At 42.9% G+C, this 16995-nt stretch overlaps 1 protein-coding gene across 5 annotated transcripts in view; it reads right to left on the reverse strand.

The window, feature by feature from the left end:
* The window catches only part of FYN (FYN proto-oncogene, Src family tyrosine kinase), a 143685-nt gene that overhangs the window by 36897 nt on the left and 89793 nt on the right, over positions 1–16995 (reverse strand). For 4 of the 5 annotated variants that reach the window (XM_027742126.2, XM_027742125.2, XM_027742124.2 and 1 more), the window contains 2 exons: positions 4661–4918; positions 4006–4102 (listed from right to left, as the gene is read on the reverse strand). In XM_027742126.2, the coding sequence (XP_027597927.1) occupies positions 4006–4102; positions 4661–4907 (344 nt within the window). In that variant the 5' untranslated portion in view covers positions 4908–4918. Of the gene's footprint in view, positions 1–4005; positions 4103–4660; positions 4920–16995 lie in introns of all 5 variants that reach the window. The other variant, XM_039379781.1, reaches the window with a different exon arrangement.

Raw genomic sequence — 16995 nt, forward strand, 5'->3', positions numbered from 1 at the left:
ATGAATTTCTTGTTTTGCTTTGCTTGTGAGCATGACTTTTGCTTTACCTATCAAACTGCCTTTATCTCAACCCATGAGCTTTCTCACTTTTACCACTCTAATTCTCTCCACGATCCCATCACGGGAGGGAGTGAGAGAGTGGCTAGGTGGGGCTGAGTTGCTGGGTGGGGCTGAACTGCTGTCTGGGGTTAAACCATAACACTATGTCACAGCACATTCACTGCTAATTTTAAACTTCTATGAGCATAATTAACCTGAAACCCAAAGATATCAAAAAGCCATCTATCAACATGGCATTTTAGATGGCTCTTAAGGAGCACGCTTCATTGACTTGATTCCCTCTGCTGGCTACCTGGAGGAGGTATCTGAAGTAGCAAAGGACTAGGCTGCTTTTTTAAATACTTACAAAAAATATTGCAGAATCACAGAATGTTCTGAGTTGGAAGAGACTCACAACATTTAAATGTGAAGAGGTTCATGCAGGAGTATCTTAAGGCAGCGTTCTGTAGGCTTAGCATGAATTTTTGTCTTACACTGGTGTGCACAGTGGGACCTGGTACTGCCTTTCAGACAATGTGTGCTGCTGTAGGATGTTGTCCCAGTTAGAACAGCTGGGACCAGTTCATCACTGTGTGGGTGTAACCCAAACTGTGTATTCTACACCCTCCATGCCATTTACCAGAAACTGTTAACCATAGACCACTTGCAGCAGCTGCCCAGAGCACACCTGGCCCCCGCAGGCTATAAGCTGGGTGTTAAGAGGCCTGTGAGACAGGAGCACGCTCCTGTCCTCACACCCATGACTTACAATCACCCATTGTGGAACTCCCCACCCTGGGGGGAGATACTGGGCACTCCTGCCTGAACATGAGTGTATATAATCTTGGGGTCTTGGGACTTCTGGTACCATTTGTTGGATCCAGAGGAGGACCAGAACCTCGACCGGACTGCAACCACCACTCTCGACTGGACTGTGACCATCGCTTTCAACCAGACTGCGATCACCACCCTCGATGAGACTGTGACAGCACTCTCGACTGGACTGCGATCACCGCTCTCGATCAGACTGTGACCAGCACTCTCACCAACAGGTTTTCCCTCTCCTTTTACTCTGGACTCAGGGGGACCACGTGGGGCTCAGCACAGGGGCCAATGAACACCACTCTGTTTGTGCCCCAGGGTGCTGGGTTATACATCTGGGTTTTGTGGGTTAAAACCAATTGTTTGTCTATATAATTGTATTTATGGTATTATTTTTATTAAATTGTAACTCTGACTTATAATCTCTTTGGAGTTGGGTTTGTTTCTGCTGCCGGTTTACCTTTAAACCAGCACAGATGTGCAGCTTTAAGAGAAGTTTATTTTTCAGCTTTTTACAGGATGCAATGATTTGGGACTTAGCAATTTGTCTTTCATTCTCAGCACCAGATTCACCAGTATTTAACTCCTACCGCTAATAATAAGCATTTTCTTTTCTGTTTCTGGACTGCTTAGAAACTCTTTCACAGTTCCCCTCTCTGTAAACCAGAATTTTGTTCACTAAATAAAGCACTATTATCAAATGTGGCTGGAGAATTCAGCCTCTTCTGGAAGCAAGCAGTTACAGAAAACACACTGTCTAAGCTATTACCGGCAAGAAAAGTTGTGACAAGGTGGGTTCTTACTTTAAATTTACAACTCCACTTTCTTTAACAGTTTGAAGGAGCATGAACTCTAAGGAAAACAACTAAAAACCAGCTGTGATTAGTCAAAAAGGAGCTGCTTCCAATTTTACAGTTCAAAAAATGTGAAGAATAAATAGCTTTTGTAGATGCTGGCAGTTGACACTATTTTAATACACCTTGTATGAATTACTATGGTAGACTATCTGTTTGCATCCCTAATTTCACCAGCTGAAGTGCTAACCCTTCCCCCATATGCTGCTGTAGAATATTTCTGAGACAATACTGTGGTTGATAAATTGTACCATTCCATTTCTTCTCCTTACTGTACAGAGAGTCCACTAGATGGAGGTATTTTGTCGTATCTAGGGAGGGGAAAAGCAGCCCCGTAGATGATCACAAAATCAGCAACAACCCCCTCCACTTTGATAGAGAAGCTTAAATCTCTCAAAGCATTGCCAGAAAGGAGGAATGCAGGCTTTTTTCACAGCTCTTAATTTTAGACATGCAGCTGAGGTAGGAGGAAATTAGCCAGTGGGGCTAGACAGGGTGTGTGGGAGTGGCGGTGGGGATGCTGGGCATAGCTGAGTGTTTTGGAGCCCCAAAGTTAGACTCTGCTCTGAACCACTCCGCAAGTACCTCCCCCCCCCGACTGTAATTTCTGACTTCAAATCATGGGGATACCCCCTGTATGCCATTTCAGGTATTGCTGCCCTGAATGTTTACTTCAAAGCACAAATCAAATTTGTTGAGCACTAAAGAAAAATCCAAACCCCTCCAAAAATTCCAGACAAACTAGTTTTATGCACATATATGCTTTCTGTTTGCAAGCACCATTGGCAGACACATAAAAAATGGGCTTTCATATAATTTCTGACACAAGTGAAGAGAGGAAGCATTCTTAGAGAAACACAGCCTTCTGGAGGTCCCCAGCCTGGATGTCACTACTCCGGGAGTGTGGTTAGGTCCATGTTTAAATGCAGAGCTGACTACAATGGATACTGAACTTCTATAATCCTACAGAAAAATCAGTGGATGTTTGGTCTTTTGTTAGAAAACCTTCTTCCAGGCAGTAATTACCTGCATCAAAATGCATGTACTGCAGCCAGTCACATGTAGGAGAATCTCTCTGTCTCACCGACTTCAAGGATGATTGCCCTGCAAGCCCCTGTGAGCATCCTCTGATTTCATCAACTGGCATATGTATTTACAATGTGTGGAACTTCTTCTTGTTTCAAGTTATAGCATAGTTTGTACAAGGTTAGGAAAGCAGCAGGCAATGTGAACAAAAATGGATGATAGGTTAAAAAAGGGTTTGTTTTCAAGCACTGATTTAGAAGTAGAAAGGTTTTAAACTCCTTCTCCCTTTACTAATCATAACTGAAGTTTCTGTGCTTTCATCTACATCAAAGCCCTTCAGCTTCATGAAATATTCCACAGAATTACCTGATTTTTTTTAACTTCAATGCACATTGAGCCAACTCCAACCCTGCAGTTGTTATATTAAAATTAACAGGAGTTGCACCAGGGATGGATTTGCCTCATTGTCACACAGTGTAAGAAAAAAAGAGACCAATATCACAAAGCCTTTAGAAAGTGACATTGTTGTTAACCCATTTTTACTTCTTCATGATAGCAATACTGAACATAACACAGAGCCTGCCACTTTATGTTCTTAGCCAAGAATTACAAGATGTTCAGATATAGGTCAGTAGCACAGTGAATTTTAGATGTTATTTTTAAGTTGCTAAGGGATTTTTTTTCTATGGGCAGTTGATAAAATTAATTTTAACTTGATGATTTCCAGGATAGAAGTGTGGTTTTCATGTCAGATGCAACTGTGCAATGCTAACAGAACTTCCTAACATGTTCTGACTGCATGACCTACCTTTAAGAGGAAAAAAAAATGCTTTTAAACCTGGCACGCAAATCTGGATAGCGCCTCTTTTGTAAATCAGTTTTTAGCTCATTTCTATGTGGAGATACTTGCATCAGATTGCAAAAAGTGTTAGTACCTGCCTTGCAGAACTTCTGTGGCTACTGGTAAAGTACAGAGCTGGTAGTCTCAGTTCTGAATGTGGGGTTACTGTAAAATGTAAGCAGTGAATCACACAATCTCACACTTATTTTTGAAGTAAAGCTGCATGTGGTTGAAGTTTTTTTTTTTCCCCTAACAATAAAGCACTTTGCAAAAGTGCACTAAATGCAAGGACAAGAAAGTAAGCATAGAGTAAAACCCCTCCATATCTTGAATATCCAACATCAGATTTTAAAAATAACATAAGCAAACATGACTGTAAACATTATAGGTTCGAAAGTATTAATTTCCCAGCCTAAAACTTACGAGCTGTTAAGTATCTGGAATTTTTCTCCTTTGTGAAAACTCAAGTCATCTTCTGTTCTTGCTTCATAGTCATAAAGTGCCACAAAAAGAGTTACACCTAAAGGAAAAGATAGGTGCGTTATACTCTATCACAAAAAGCAGGAGAGAAAGGAACCTGGAGAGATGAGGTGGCTAAGCAACATGTAAGCTACTCAGGTTGCAGAAGAGCAAAATAAACTAAACCCTCCTACTTTTTGAACAACCATTCTAATTCCTCTTGTCTTACACAGCCGGCAGGCCCTCCACCTCCTTCACTCCGTACGGTCACAGAACCCCAAATGGGCAAAAGGGGTTTGAAGAGAGAGTGTAGACATAGCCATGCCAAGTATTTCCTGTTAACAATTTGAGGTGGCTCAGCCCACACTTTCCATTCCATGCTAGAGCGATGAGGCAGTTAGCCAAACTGGGTAAGTACACATAATTTCTCACCTCCCAAGTGAACTAGCACCTGCAAATTAGCAAAGGTAAGGATGAAGACTCAACTCCACCCCTACTTCAATTCTTTACATTGTTTCATGAAATAACTCTCCCCAAAAGCAGCATGCTGAGACAGTCATGTCTCTGCTGTAGGCACATGATTGACACTCACTAAGAGAACTAAGACTTTCAAACTCACCTGTTCCTCCTCTTGTACGCAGGGTCCCTGTATGAGAGGAAGAATTGACTCCACCAAACACAGTCAGTCCTTGGCCTCCTGTGGCATGGAAGTTGTTGTAGTTTGGGATTGAAGTCACACCAAAGCTAGGATAGTGCTGTGGAGTGGGATCTGTCCCATAGCGGTAGCCTGAGCTTTGAGTTAAACTGCCATCCCTCTCATCAGTCAGTTTTGTTGCTTCTTTATCCTTACATTGCACACAGCCCATTATCTAAAATCCTAGGAGAGGAAGGGAAGGACAGGTGTTTATATGTTGATGCTCACCAGATCTCCCCCAAACACTCATATGATGAGGCTCAAATTAAGTTCACTGCTCAAAAGTAAAGTACTTTGAAAAAACCCTGCAGTGGTTTGAATATAAACAGCAACATGTTGGAAAAAAGCTCACACAAAATCTCCCTTTTGGTAGTTTCCCATTGACTCCTGGGGAAGAGGTCCTGCCTGCTCTTAGAGTAGTGGCAGATCTCTGCCAAGCCCTGCCAGGCAATAGCTTGCACGGTGGGCAAAAGAGGATGAAATCCCTCTTGCTCACTCTTCACCAGGAGGGTATGACTGACAGGCAAAGGACTCAGCCAAAAAAGTGCAGCTTGAGGTGTTCAAGTCTGCCCCCCACCACACAGAATGAGGCACTTGGCTCATGGTTCATATTTGACCCTGCCAACTACCCAGGAGCAGACTTCACCTAAAGACAATACAATCTTCTTCCATTGCTGGAGCTCTGCATGGCAAGCAGAAAAGCAGTCACGGTGCGCCAATAGTTATTACAGTACAGGAAAGTAGTAGGGAGCTATTAGAGGACAGAACTAGAACAAACTGAAGGCTAGAACCTGCTAATAGCAGAAGGTGGGGCTGCCAAAGGTACACACATTAAGAAACTAGAGAAAGTCCCAGAAGAATTAACATGTCAAATGAAGAGCATCTCAAAGTCTGGATCCCGGAAAGGATGAAAACAAGAGTGTTTGAAAAGGTTGCTCTAAGTTTTTTTAATTCTTATAACCTCTTGTTCCGCACACTCATGGGGCATTACCAGAGCCTGGGTTAATATCTCTTAATTTTAGGTCCTGTCTCTCTCTACATAGAAGGAGACAGACGGTGATTCACCACATCTTAGAAGCAGTCCTGAAAGGAGGTTAGTCCTGTTACCTGGTGTTGCCTTTCATCTGCTAGCTCTAACATTTTATAAGCCATGTGCTGGGGTTACCGAACTCTTTCCTATTGACTCAAGTTGATCCTAGGCACAAAACCTGAGTTTCTGAAGCTGGGTGTGATTAATCTAGGGAATCAGATATTTATCTGGATGCATCCTTGATCTGAACCAGTATAGCGACTCTTTAGATGTAACCTGGTGCAAAAACAACATAGTCTAAACACTGAGGCTGGAAGAGCAGTAACAAAAGAAAATCTTTTAAAAACTAGACTTACTAGACAAACTTTTTCCAGAATATATAAATAGACAGGGAGAAAATGTGGAGAACAGAAAAAAAAAGTGTAGTGAAGCGCATTTTTTTTGCCCCATATTTCTCTTTCAGATTTCAGCCCATATCTGTCACTTAGGGTAAATAAAAAGCCTATGTTTTTTTAAATTTCCTAATTTTTCTGTAGCTGCCAGGCTGGTTATTTTCTATGCCTTACCCCAACATTAACACAGGAAGTTGGTTTTGACAAATTCATGGGATTCAGAAAAAACATGTTTCATGAGTGCTAATGCTTGAAAAATTATGCAGCAGCTCCCTGTTTGTTTGTGACAATCCATAGTCTTGATATCTGTTTCCTACCTCTAACCTTGCCTAATTAAAAAGCAGAACACTTCTGTTGAAGTGTATTCTCTAAAATTTGCAGACACTTCCAGTTATTCTACAAGCCTGTTCAGAAAAACAAGCACCATTTTGGTTGGTCAATGTGAAGCCCATCCACAAGAAGGGATGGAAGAAGGATCCAGGGAACTACAGGCCTGTCAGCCTGACCTTGGTGCCCAGCAAGGTTATGGAACAGATCATCTTGAGTGTGGTCACACAGCACATACAGGACAACCAAGGGACCAGGCCCAGCCAGCATGGGTTTAGGAGAGGTAGGTCCTGCCTGACCAACCTGATCTTCTTTTATGATCAGGTGACCCACCTAGTGGAGGATGGAAAGGCTGTGGATGTTGTCTACCTGGACTTCAGCAAAACCTTTGATACTGTCTCCCACGGCATTCTCCTGGAAAAGCTGGCATCCCAAAGTCTGGACAAGTGCACTCTTCAATGGGTAAAAAACTGGCTGGATGGCTGGGTCCAGAGAGTGATGGTGAATGGTGTTGCAAACAGTTGATGTCTGGTCACTAGTGACATCCCCTAGGGATCAGTATTGGATCCAGTCCTGTTCAATATCTTTACAGACGATCTGGATGAGGGGATCGAGTGTACCCTCAGTAAATATGCAGACAAAACCAAGTTGGGTGGGAGTGTTGATCCGCTGGAGGGTAGGAAGGCTCTGCAGAGGGATGTGGACAGGCTGGACTGCTGGGCTGAGACCAACAGTATTAGGTTCAACGAGACCAATTGCCAGCTCCTACACTCCAGCCACAACATCCCCACGCAGCGCTACAGGCTGAGAGAAGTGTGTCTGGAAAGCTTTCCAGTGGAAAAGGACCTGGGGGTGCTCGTCAATAGGCAGCTGTAGATGAGCCAGCAGTGAGCCCAGGTGGCCAAGAAGGCCAATGGCTTCCTGGCTTGTATCAGGCCAGCAGGCCCAGGGCGGTGATTGTCCCCCTGTACTCAGCCCTGGTGAGGCCACACCTCAAGTGTCTGTTTCTGTGTCTGTTTCTGGGCCCCTCACAACGAGAAAAACATTGAAGTGCTGGAGCAAGTCCAGAGAAGAGCAACAAAGCTAGTGAGGGGTCTGGACCTTAAGTACTATGAGGAGAGGCTGAGGGAGCTGGAGTTTTTTAGTCTGGAGAAAAGGAGGCTCGGGGTGACCTTATCACCCACTACAACTACCTGAAAGGAGGTTGTAGCCAGGTGGGGGTTGGCCTCTTCTCCCAGGCGACTAGTGACAGGATGAGAGGACATAGTCTTAAGCTGTGGCAGGGGAGGTTCAGGCTGGACATCAGGTGTTCAAGAAATGACTGGACATGGCACTTAGTGCCATGGTGTAGTTGACAAGGTGGTGATCAGTCAACGGTTGAATGTGATGATCTCAGAGGTCTTTTCCAACCTAAATGATTCTGTGATTCTGAAATTTTATTGCATTTCCCTTACCTGTATTGCCTGCAGTTAGCACGAGTCTACCCTCCCTTCCTCTAACTTAAAAGTGCCCTTTTTGCATTTCTTTTTTACCTTGAAGACACCATATCCACTCAGCAGGGTTCCCTCACCAAAATGTTTTTTTCAGGAGAACAAGAAAATGGACTCCTGAGTCTGCACTTGCAGCAAGAGGTGGCACGTGTGGGTATCCCTCAAGAAACTAAAGCAACAGGACAAGGGAAAGGGTTTTGCAGGCTGGAGGCTGCAAAACACACTGCTGCTGCTACTGCTGTGGCAGCTGTGTGGACCTCCAGCCTCTGATCGCCTTGGAAGCTGGGTTGGAACTGGAGGTGCAGAGTACTGTGCATGCCCAGCACAAGTAGTGACTCCAGGTGAGCCCACAGGGACCACAACAGGAGCAGAGGTGGCCCAGTTGGCTTCATATCTATCAGCTGTGAAAAACTGCTTGTGGAGAAAACGTCTACTGCTTTTACAATTTCAACAGCAGGATGGTCTGGCTCTGGAAACCCTTTGTTTGGAGATGTCACACAGAGCTGAAGTTTTCCTGGTTCCTCTCAGAGCCAAGGGGTCTCACGGGCAGTGCCAGGAAGTGAAGCAGGACCATATGGAAGACAAGAACCCAGTGTGGTGGTGGCTCATCTCACTGCTATAGCACGGGCAGTGTCCAGGAGGCTTTGGGCAGGGTTAGTCTGGGACCCTCTGTGAAAGCATGGCTGTGGTGTGCAGAGAGCAAAACATGGGCAAAGAGCAAATGTTGCATGGGAGATACCACGAGAGAAATCCCAGCTCAAAAGGAAAGGCAGAAAGAGATGCTGACTACCCGAACAGAGAAGAGTGAGCCATTAAATCAGACTGGTTAAAAGCTGCAAGTGCTGCAACATGCTTCACCTTAAAGCAGTGAAGAATCTCACAGCCTCTTTGATTGCCTGCAGGCTTATGTCCCTGTGAAATTCTATCACCTCCTCCCTTTCCCCTCCCAGCTCTGTTTCTTCTCTTATTTTTCCCCATGTGCTTCCTTGGAAAAAAGTACAAAAGAAAGAAAAAAAGAGATAGGAAACATGAAATCTGGGAGAGCAGTGGGAGGGAAAGGAGTTTTCTTGTTGCTCATTCACTAAGATTCAGCTGAGCAGGAAAAGAAATCCCCACTGAAATCTGGGTATATTTCACATACAAATTTACAACTGCTGACAAGACAGCCCTACACACCTCATTTACACATTGATGAGGAAAAAATTAAAATGACAAATCAGCTGCAAAACTAAAACTGCTCAAAGTATTAATTCTGAAAAAAGTGAATAAACAAGGAAATGGTATACATATGTACTGTAGTTCCAAAAAAAATGGTTTTTTTTACTAGGAATGATATGTATAGTAAACCAGTGAATTATCAGTTTCCTGATTTTTGTTTGATTTTTGCTTGCTTTAGCTTTTTGCTGGCAATGGCAGCACACAGGGAAGGAGATGCAAAGAGAACGACTGACAAAATGGGCTTTTTCTTTCACTTGTCCCCTCCCACTGTCACAGTGTCTAGACAATCCAAGTATAAAGACTGCTTAACTGTAGCCTCTTGCAAAATGTGACAGAGTGTTACATGCACACATCTTTTCAAGCCAAGTCTCTGCAAGTTGTCTGTTCCTGGCTCAAAGAAACAGCATCATGGGGAGTTGGCTAAATGTGAGAGAATACATGTATGCACGTACATGCCTAAAGTGATTTCAGCTTACTCAGGGGTTTCATAGACAATAAATATAACCTCCATTCAGCATTGGTCTTTGTGTTAATGAATGGATTCCAAAAACTAATCTCCTTCAGTATCACAGAGCAGGCTTTTAATATCCAAAAGTCTCGTCTCCCTGCATGTCAGCATTTGGAGCTGTGGAAGGCTGAAGTTATTCAGCCAGCTCTGAGATCACCAAACAAAATCTGGAGTTGTTTTACACTAAAATCTCCAGAGATGAGCACACAATGTTGTTCATCCAACATGCTGTGCATCTTACAGTAAAGGAACAAGTTTTTATTACATTTTCATTAAGAAAGGCAGCATTTCTCAGATGTGTGAGTTATGGGTCATGCAGAATTATCATAATTTGACACTGGGATTGTAAAAAGGTATGTAACTCGTCTAATTAAAATGAACTTTTCTAATGTAAGCAAGCTGAATTTGTTTATTCTAAAGTTGTGGTTTTATGGGCAATATAAAACATGTGTTTTCATGAAAACATAAAAAAACCTCACTTACATGTTTTTTGAGACTTCCTTAGTGACAAATGAAAATAAACATTATGTTATTTGTCTCCTTTCTTGCCTTTGCTATATTTCTTGGACTCCAACACTTACATTGCAAGCAATCCAACATGAGTTTAACCAGAATAGTAGTTTCCTCCTACATGGTCAAAGTATTAGTTGACAAAGATATAAAATTCATTATATCATTATTAATTATTTATATAATCATAGCACTTTAATTACTTTTGGGTAAGGCTAGGGAGATGTATTAACACTCTTATTATTGTAAATCAACCTCCTTTGGTTTTTCTGTTGGTTCTTGATACAAAATGGAAGCCAAAACTGAAACATTTAACAAAGCCAGGCATCCACTCCATTTATAGAAACAAAAGCAGTCCGCTGCTAGTTAATCAAATCCTAGGAAAAGTCAAGGAATACCAGGAAAATTCTTTTTTTTATACTTCTATTTTAAAATCTATAACATGTAATATTTGAAGAGCAAAAAGTACTGATTAACCTCTACTTAGTGTAGCTTCTGCATCTGTAAGCATATGGATGGGAGAAAGACTGGTGTAAATTCACTCCTTCAGAGCATCAGGACACCGAGCTGTGTAGTGCAGTCGACACACTGGAGGGAAGGGATGCCATCCAGAGACCTTGGTAGGCTTGGGAGGTGGGACTGTGTGAACCTCATGAAGTTCAATAAGGCCAAGTGCAAGATCCTACACCTGAGTCAGGGCAAGCCCAGATACACACCTACAGATTGGACAGAGATGTGACTGAGAACAGCCCTGTGAAGAAAGATTTAGGGGTGATGGTTAATGCAAAACTCAACATGAGCTGGCAACGTGCGCTCGCAGCCGAGGAAGCCATGAGAATCCTGGACTGTATCAGAAGCGTGGCCAGCAGGTTGGGGGAGGTGATTCTCCCCTTCTACTCTGCCCTTGTGAGACCTCACCTGAAATACTGTGTACAGTACATAAGAAGGACATGGAACTGTTGGAGAAAGTCCAGAGGAGGGCCATGCAGTTAATAAGAGGACTGGAGCACCTCCCCTATGAAGACAGGCTGAGAAAGTTGGGGCTGTTCAGCCTGGAGAAGAGAAGGTTGTGTGGAGACCTCATGGCAACCTTCCAGTATCTAAAGGGGTTCTACAGGAAAGCCAGAGAGGGACTCTTTGTCAGGAACTGTAGTGATAGGACAAGGAGTAATGAGTACAAATCGAAAAGGGAAATTTAGGTTAGATATTAAGAAGAAATTTTTCACTGTGAGGGTGGTTATACATTAGAACAGGTTGCCCAGTAAGGTTGTGGTGCCCCAACCCTGGCAGTGTTCAAACCCAGGCTGGATAAGGTCTTGAGCAACCTGGTCTATTGGGAGGTGACCCTGCCCACGGCAGGGGGGATTGGGACTAGATAATCTTTAAGGTCCATTCCAGTCCCTTAACATGCCATGATTCTATGATTCTATGATTTTACAACTCACAGCTGAATTATGGTGCCTTTTCAGAACCTGCTTTTTTTAGAGTTGTAAAAGAAGATAGGCCCTAAAATGTTTGAGGGGTACAGGGAGATGCAGGGAAAATCTGTCTATTCTGCACCTTTCCATCCATGCCATAGCCTCTGTTCTTGAACTCCTTGCACAGGAAAGGGGACCAGAATGGGAGAGGGGTCCAAACTGCTGAAGAGATGTGGAGCAGGTTCAGACCCAGTAGGGTGCATTCTCCTTCCCCTTGGATTTCTGTGGAATGAAATTCAAAGGGATATTTTTAAGACAACTTCTTTCAGTGAAAGACATGAAAGGGAAAGGCTGGATGACTGGTAACCATCAACTGTCTTTTTCTGACCAAATCCTACAAATCTTGTCTGGAAAGCATCAGCAGGGAGGCTGAGTTAAGAAATAGTTATGTTAAAAGAGAATCAGAAGCACAAAATCCTTGGCTTTTATTCAGTCTTTGTGGTGAACATGCTTATTAATCACACCAAGGGATGCATCCAGCATGGCTGTGAAAAATAGATTCTCTAAGGGACATCTTTTTGGTGTTTTATGTTTTGCTGAAAGCACCATAGAACTATCAGACTGTGACATCAAATAAGCCAAATTTTATGAGCTACAGTAGGATTTTATATTCAAAATGTAACATTCTGAGTTACCAAGAAGATGCAAGAAGGACAGAAAAGGCTTTCCAAGAGAAAGAACTACAAGAATTTTTAAAGAGATTTTAGTTTTCTGTGGAATTCCTCCTGCAGGCTGGATATGGATAATAATCAACACAGAAATTTACCCTGAAGTTGAAATGTCTTACTTTCCATTCCACTATTAGTAGCTCCCTAGAGAGAAACTGATGGAGTATGTATTTTGAAACACAAGCCTGAGACACATTAAACCCCATAATTTTCCGAGAAGGTTCACTCCCCCACTTTGAATATTACAAGTCGCTAGGAAGGCATTCCAAGTTGGGCAACAAATAGGCACTTAAAACTAGTCCTATGTAGGTCAGTAATTCTCATGCTGTCTGCTTGCTGACCTCTCTCTGACTCACATCTATGCTGATGGGAACATTTTGGATTTTCAGAATTAATACTGTGTCAGTTTCGAGCCAACTCAAATGAAACAGATGGAATAAAATTGCAACACTTATTGAATTATTTTTGTTTTTATCTATTAACTCTGGTACCTTTCAGAGGACTGTCTTCATTCCAGCTTAACCAGTGATTCCACAATTTTTAGGAATCATAAAGCAGGTCAGGAAGATACAACAAATACTTCAAAATAATTCAAACTTTTGGGTGTTATTAGTTATTTCTCAGGCTTGTGGGTTGCAGGCTAGTATATATATATATAATTTTTATACTAATGTCTGATCTAGAAAGAATTTTATTGTGATGTGATAATGTGGTTCAGCCTTGAATGAAGCTGGAGATTTGTGTAGAATTCTTGCAAATCTATATGTGTACCACACCCATCAGACAGCATTAAAAAATGTAAATCAGATGCAGTACTACCACTGGATGTCCTCTGACTGTTAAAGATATGCAGAAAATCTCACATACACTATGTGATATTTCTGAACAAAAAGCCAGAAACACCAGGGCAAAACTTCAAGTCAAGTATGTTTCAAAACAGCACTGAAAAATTCCTAGGCTGCATTAATTTGATTTTTTAAGGGAGTCCTTTAACGCTTCACTCCCAGATTCTGCTTTAGCAACCTGACCATAAAAATCCCAGCTGTTTAATTGTTCATCTGTAGCAGCCTAAAGTCAGGCTACTGCCCAGTATCAATGGAATATCTATGGCTGGAGGAGTAGGAAGAACAGTCTTAGATGAGTTCCTGCTGCCATAGTGCTCTGGTTCAAAGAAAATGTCTTTTACAGTGCTGGAGTGCTCCTACTATTGTTTCTTGTCAGCATACAGTTGCTTTGGAAATCTTATACAATGGTGACAGAAGCAGTTCAGGAAAAGGAGCAGCTCCTGCTACCACGAGAAGAGCAGATCCTGCAAGGAGCTTTGAAGTGCCATATTCTGCCCTGCTGTTTCTCCCTGTTACCAAGTGACTGGGGACGCAGCCCTGGAAATGACAGCTTCCTGACACTACAGACAAGATTTAAGTTGTAACACATGTCTGTGAAGTATAGCCCTGTGCTTGCCTTCCCTCTTTTTCCTCTTTGGGACCTGAACTAAGAGTCAGTTATGAAAGATGGAAGGTTTGGGCTTCATCCTGCTGTTTAATTTCAGCCAGCCTCGGGGGTCAGAACTGACAAAGACAAGGCACATGTTGAAGGATTTCAGTGAGCTACAACCAGACCCTTGGTTTCTGCCAGAGGCTGTGAGCACAGCTGTCCATGGGGCAGGGCGGGTGGCCACTCAATGCCAGAAAGAAAGAGCGATGAATGTCTTGACAAACAGATCCATCACCGTGCCGGTGAGAGGATATGATCGTTCTCTGGCAAGAGATTTATTACAACCCAGATGATCTATTTCTTAACACTATAGCTATACGAGCTGTATTTTACAAACTAGAGAAGAAAAAGGAAGTCAGCGCTCCAGCTGGGCAGGAGGGACAATAACCATGTCCGTACGTGGTTGTTTGAGGGACAGTTGTGGTGGTGGGACTAGCTGGTGAAGAGGTCACCTGGCAAGGCCACAGGAAGCTGCACTAGCACAATGTGGCCATTTGAGCAGCTGTAATCGAAAGTTCCCCAATCCAAAAAGAGAAGACAAACCCTCCAAACTGCTCCCAAAGGGACATGTTACCACCCTTTTGGTTTTCTGTGGCTTCTTTGACAGCTGAATCTGTGAATGTCATGGCTTCATCTTTTTCAAAACACAGTGAATTCTCTTCCACTCTCTGTGATACATCCCTTTCAGCAAAACCAAACCAGAACAAAACACAAGAAGCAATTAAAGCAGAGGCTCACCCTGCAGTCTCTTAAACTTGCAGTAACTGAGTTATGCCTTGTACTGTCTCAGGGCTTTTATTACTTTAAGAAAAAGATGCCCTAGAAAAACACAGAACAGGAAGAGCAGTTCTGAGAAAAGGTCCTTCTGTGTCTTTTTCTTTTCCCACCAACATCCAAACTTCATTTGTAATCTAAAAGAAAGAAGCTTATGTATAGCTAACTTTAGAAGGAAGGCCTGCAGGTTTTATGCTCATAAGCCAAAGAGCAAGTCAGACTCAAAGCTGCATAAAGGTTTTTTTTTTATGCTTAAAATGAGTTAAAGGAAGCTTTGAAATTAACAGCTAAAGGCAGTAGCTACACACAGTAAACACAGTGCTTACTCTATAGCTAAACCTCCCAGAGGATGGGTCTATCCTTAGTTTGGAGTAACACATGAGAGCACCATGCAAATTCAATAGCGTGATTTCAAGCTACATTCCTCCTTCATCAGGCTGCTTATGGTAGCTCTATTCACAAGCAGAGAGAAGTGGGTGAATGGTCTGCATAAGCATTTTTAGCTAATGCACCTAAATTGTAAAGTGTCTTTTAAGTGTATAAATTAGAAAACCTATATCAAGGGAAAACTGCTGCAAATGCCAGAATAATTTTGTCTTGGAAAGAGAAGAAGTGAAAGAGTGTCTCCATTGATTTCCTCTTTTATTTTCTCCCATTGAGAGAACAGAAAGATGATTGCAGTTTGATTCACACTGTTCTGATATTTTTTCTTTCAGTTCTTATTTTTAGAATCTGCCCAGGATTAATGGGTGTTCATCTGACCTGCAGTATGGGAGCAGCACAGAGCAGAGTGCAAAATGTGAACCAGGATGGGCAGGGAAGGAAGAGGGGAAAAGGGAAGGAAGCAGTATAGAAGTTCTGCGTGTTTGCCACTGTGGACTAGGAAAGAGGCATAGAAAAAGATTTTCTCTCAAAAAAACCCTCACTGCTCCCTCCCCACCCCCCTTTGCCCATGCACAAATGAAACTAACCTCTTCTCAGCCTTGTCTGATTTGTTTTGTGATGAAGACCTCGGAGGATGTGACGGCAAGGAAAAGGGAGCAAGCTGAGTCTCACATCAGCAGATGACTTTCTTCGAGACCCTTTCAGGACCCATTCCCATCCCAAGGTGCTCTCATGTCACCAAGGTTGCTACTGTTAATATTTTAAAAGTATTATTTAAATCCCTTCTTTGTCCAGTTACAACAGGTTAAAAATATCCTCCTTCAAAAACACAAGCAAAAATTTGCCTGTGGTTATCTCACAAAGAAACCCCCAGTCTTTTCACCATCATTGTAGCTGGCTCCATATACAACAGCAAAGACATTTACAGGTGGAGACCCCAAACAGAGTGGCAGCCACATTGTGGCAAAGGCCAGTAAGGGACCAGAGTGCTGATCGTACTGACTACATCAGTAACGGGAAGACGCAAAAACTCTGCCCACACTTACACATACACACACAAAAAAGTGCTCCAGTGAGACCTGTTTTCTCAAACCCAGCTGTTGCCACTGTGGTTTCAGTGTATGACAGCTTACTGCTAGGTGACAGCTTCGGATTGTGTATTGGGTCTGGATGGAGTCAAGTTCCTTCATAGTGTTCCAAACTCTGCTGTGCTTTAGATTTGTGACCAAAAGGATGTTGATAACACACCCATGCTTTAGCTACTTTAGCTTGCACAGCATCAGGACCTTCTCTGTTTCTCTCTCTGGCACTGCAGCAAGTAGGCTGGGGGTAGGCAAGAGGTTGGGAGGGAACACAGCTGGTGAATCTGACCCCAACTGACCAAAGGGATATTCTATACCATATCATGTTGTGCTCAGCAATAAAAATTGAGTTTTTTGAGAGTAGTCATTGCTCGGAGACCGGGTGAACATCAGTCTGCTGGTGGGAAGTGGTGATAGTGCATCTGCATCACTCATTTTCTTTTCAATTCCTAACTTTGCATTCCCTCTTACAGAAGAGTGTCAGTGTCGATGCACACAGTCCAACCATGAGGTGATTAAGACCAGTGATTTTCAACTCTCTTTTGCCAACTACCCTACAAACTACAGTTCCCCATGTTCTACCCCAGGCTGCAACTGTGCTACCTGGGATGACTTCTAGGAAGTCTATGGTCAGTCTCTACTTCCTTTTAACCACATACACTCCCAAGTGCCAAAAAGCTGAGAGATGCCCCTAGAAGCAGAGATAACCTACACAAACCTGGATGGGGCAATCACCAGAGCAGGAGATGAGTAAGGAAGGGAATTGAGGCAGAATCCAAAGTAGAGACTGACCACAGACTTCCTAGAAGTCATCCCAGGTAGCACAGTGTAGTGAGTCTAAGCTACAGGTCCACAACCTGGTCCTTTAGCTTAAAGCTACTGAAATCTTCTCAGCACAGCTATAG

Source organism: Pipra filicauda, unplaced genomic scaffold (genome assembly GCF_003945595.2).
Source record: "Pipra filicauda isolate LSUMZ 115617 unplaced genomic scaffold, ASM394559v2 scaffold176_size3548034_pilon, whole genome shotgun sequence".
In the NCBI taxonomy this organism is placed as follows: domain Eukaryota; kingdom Metazoa; phylum Chordata; class Aves; order Passeriformes; family Pipridae; genus Pipra; species Pipra filicauda.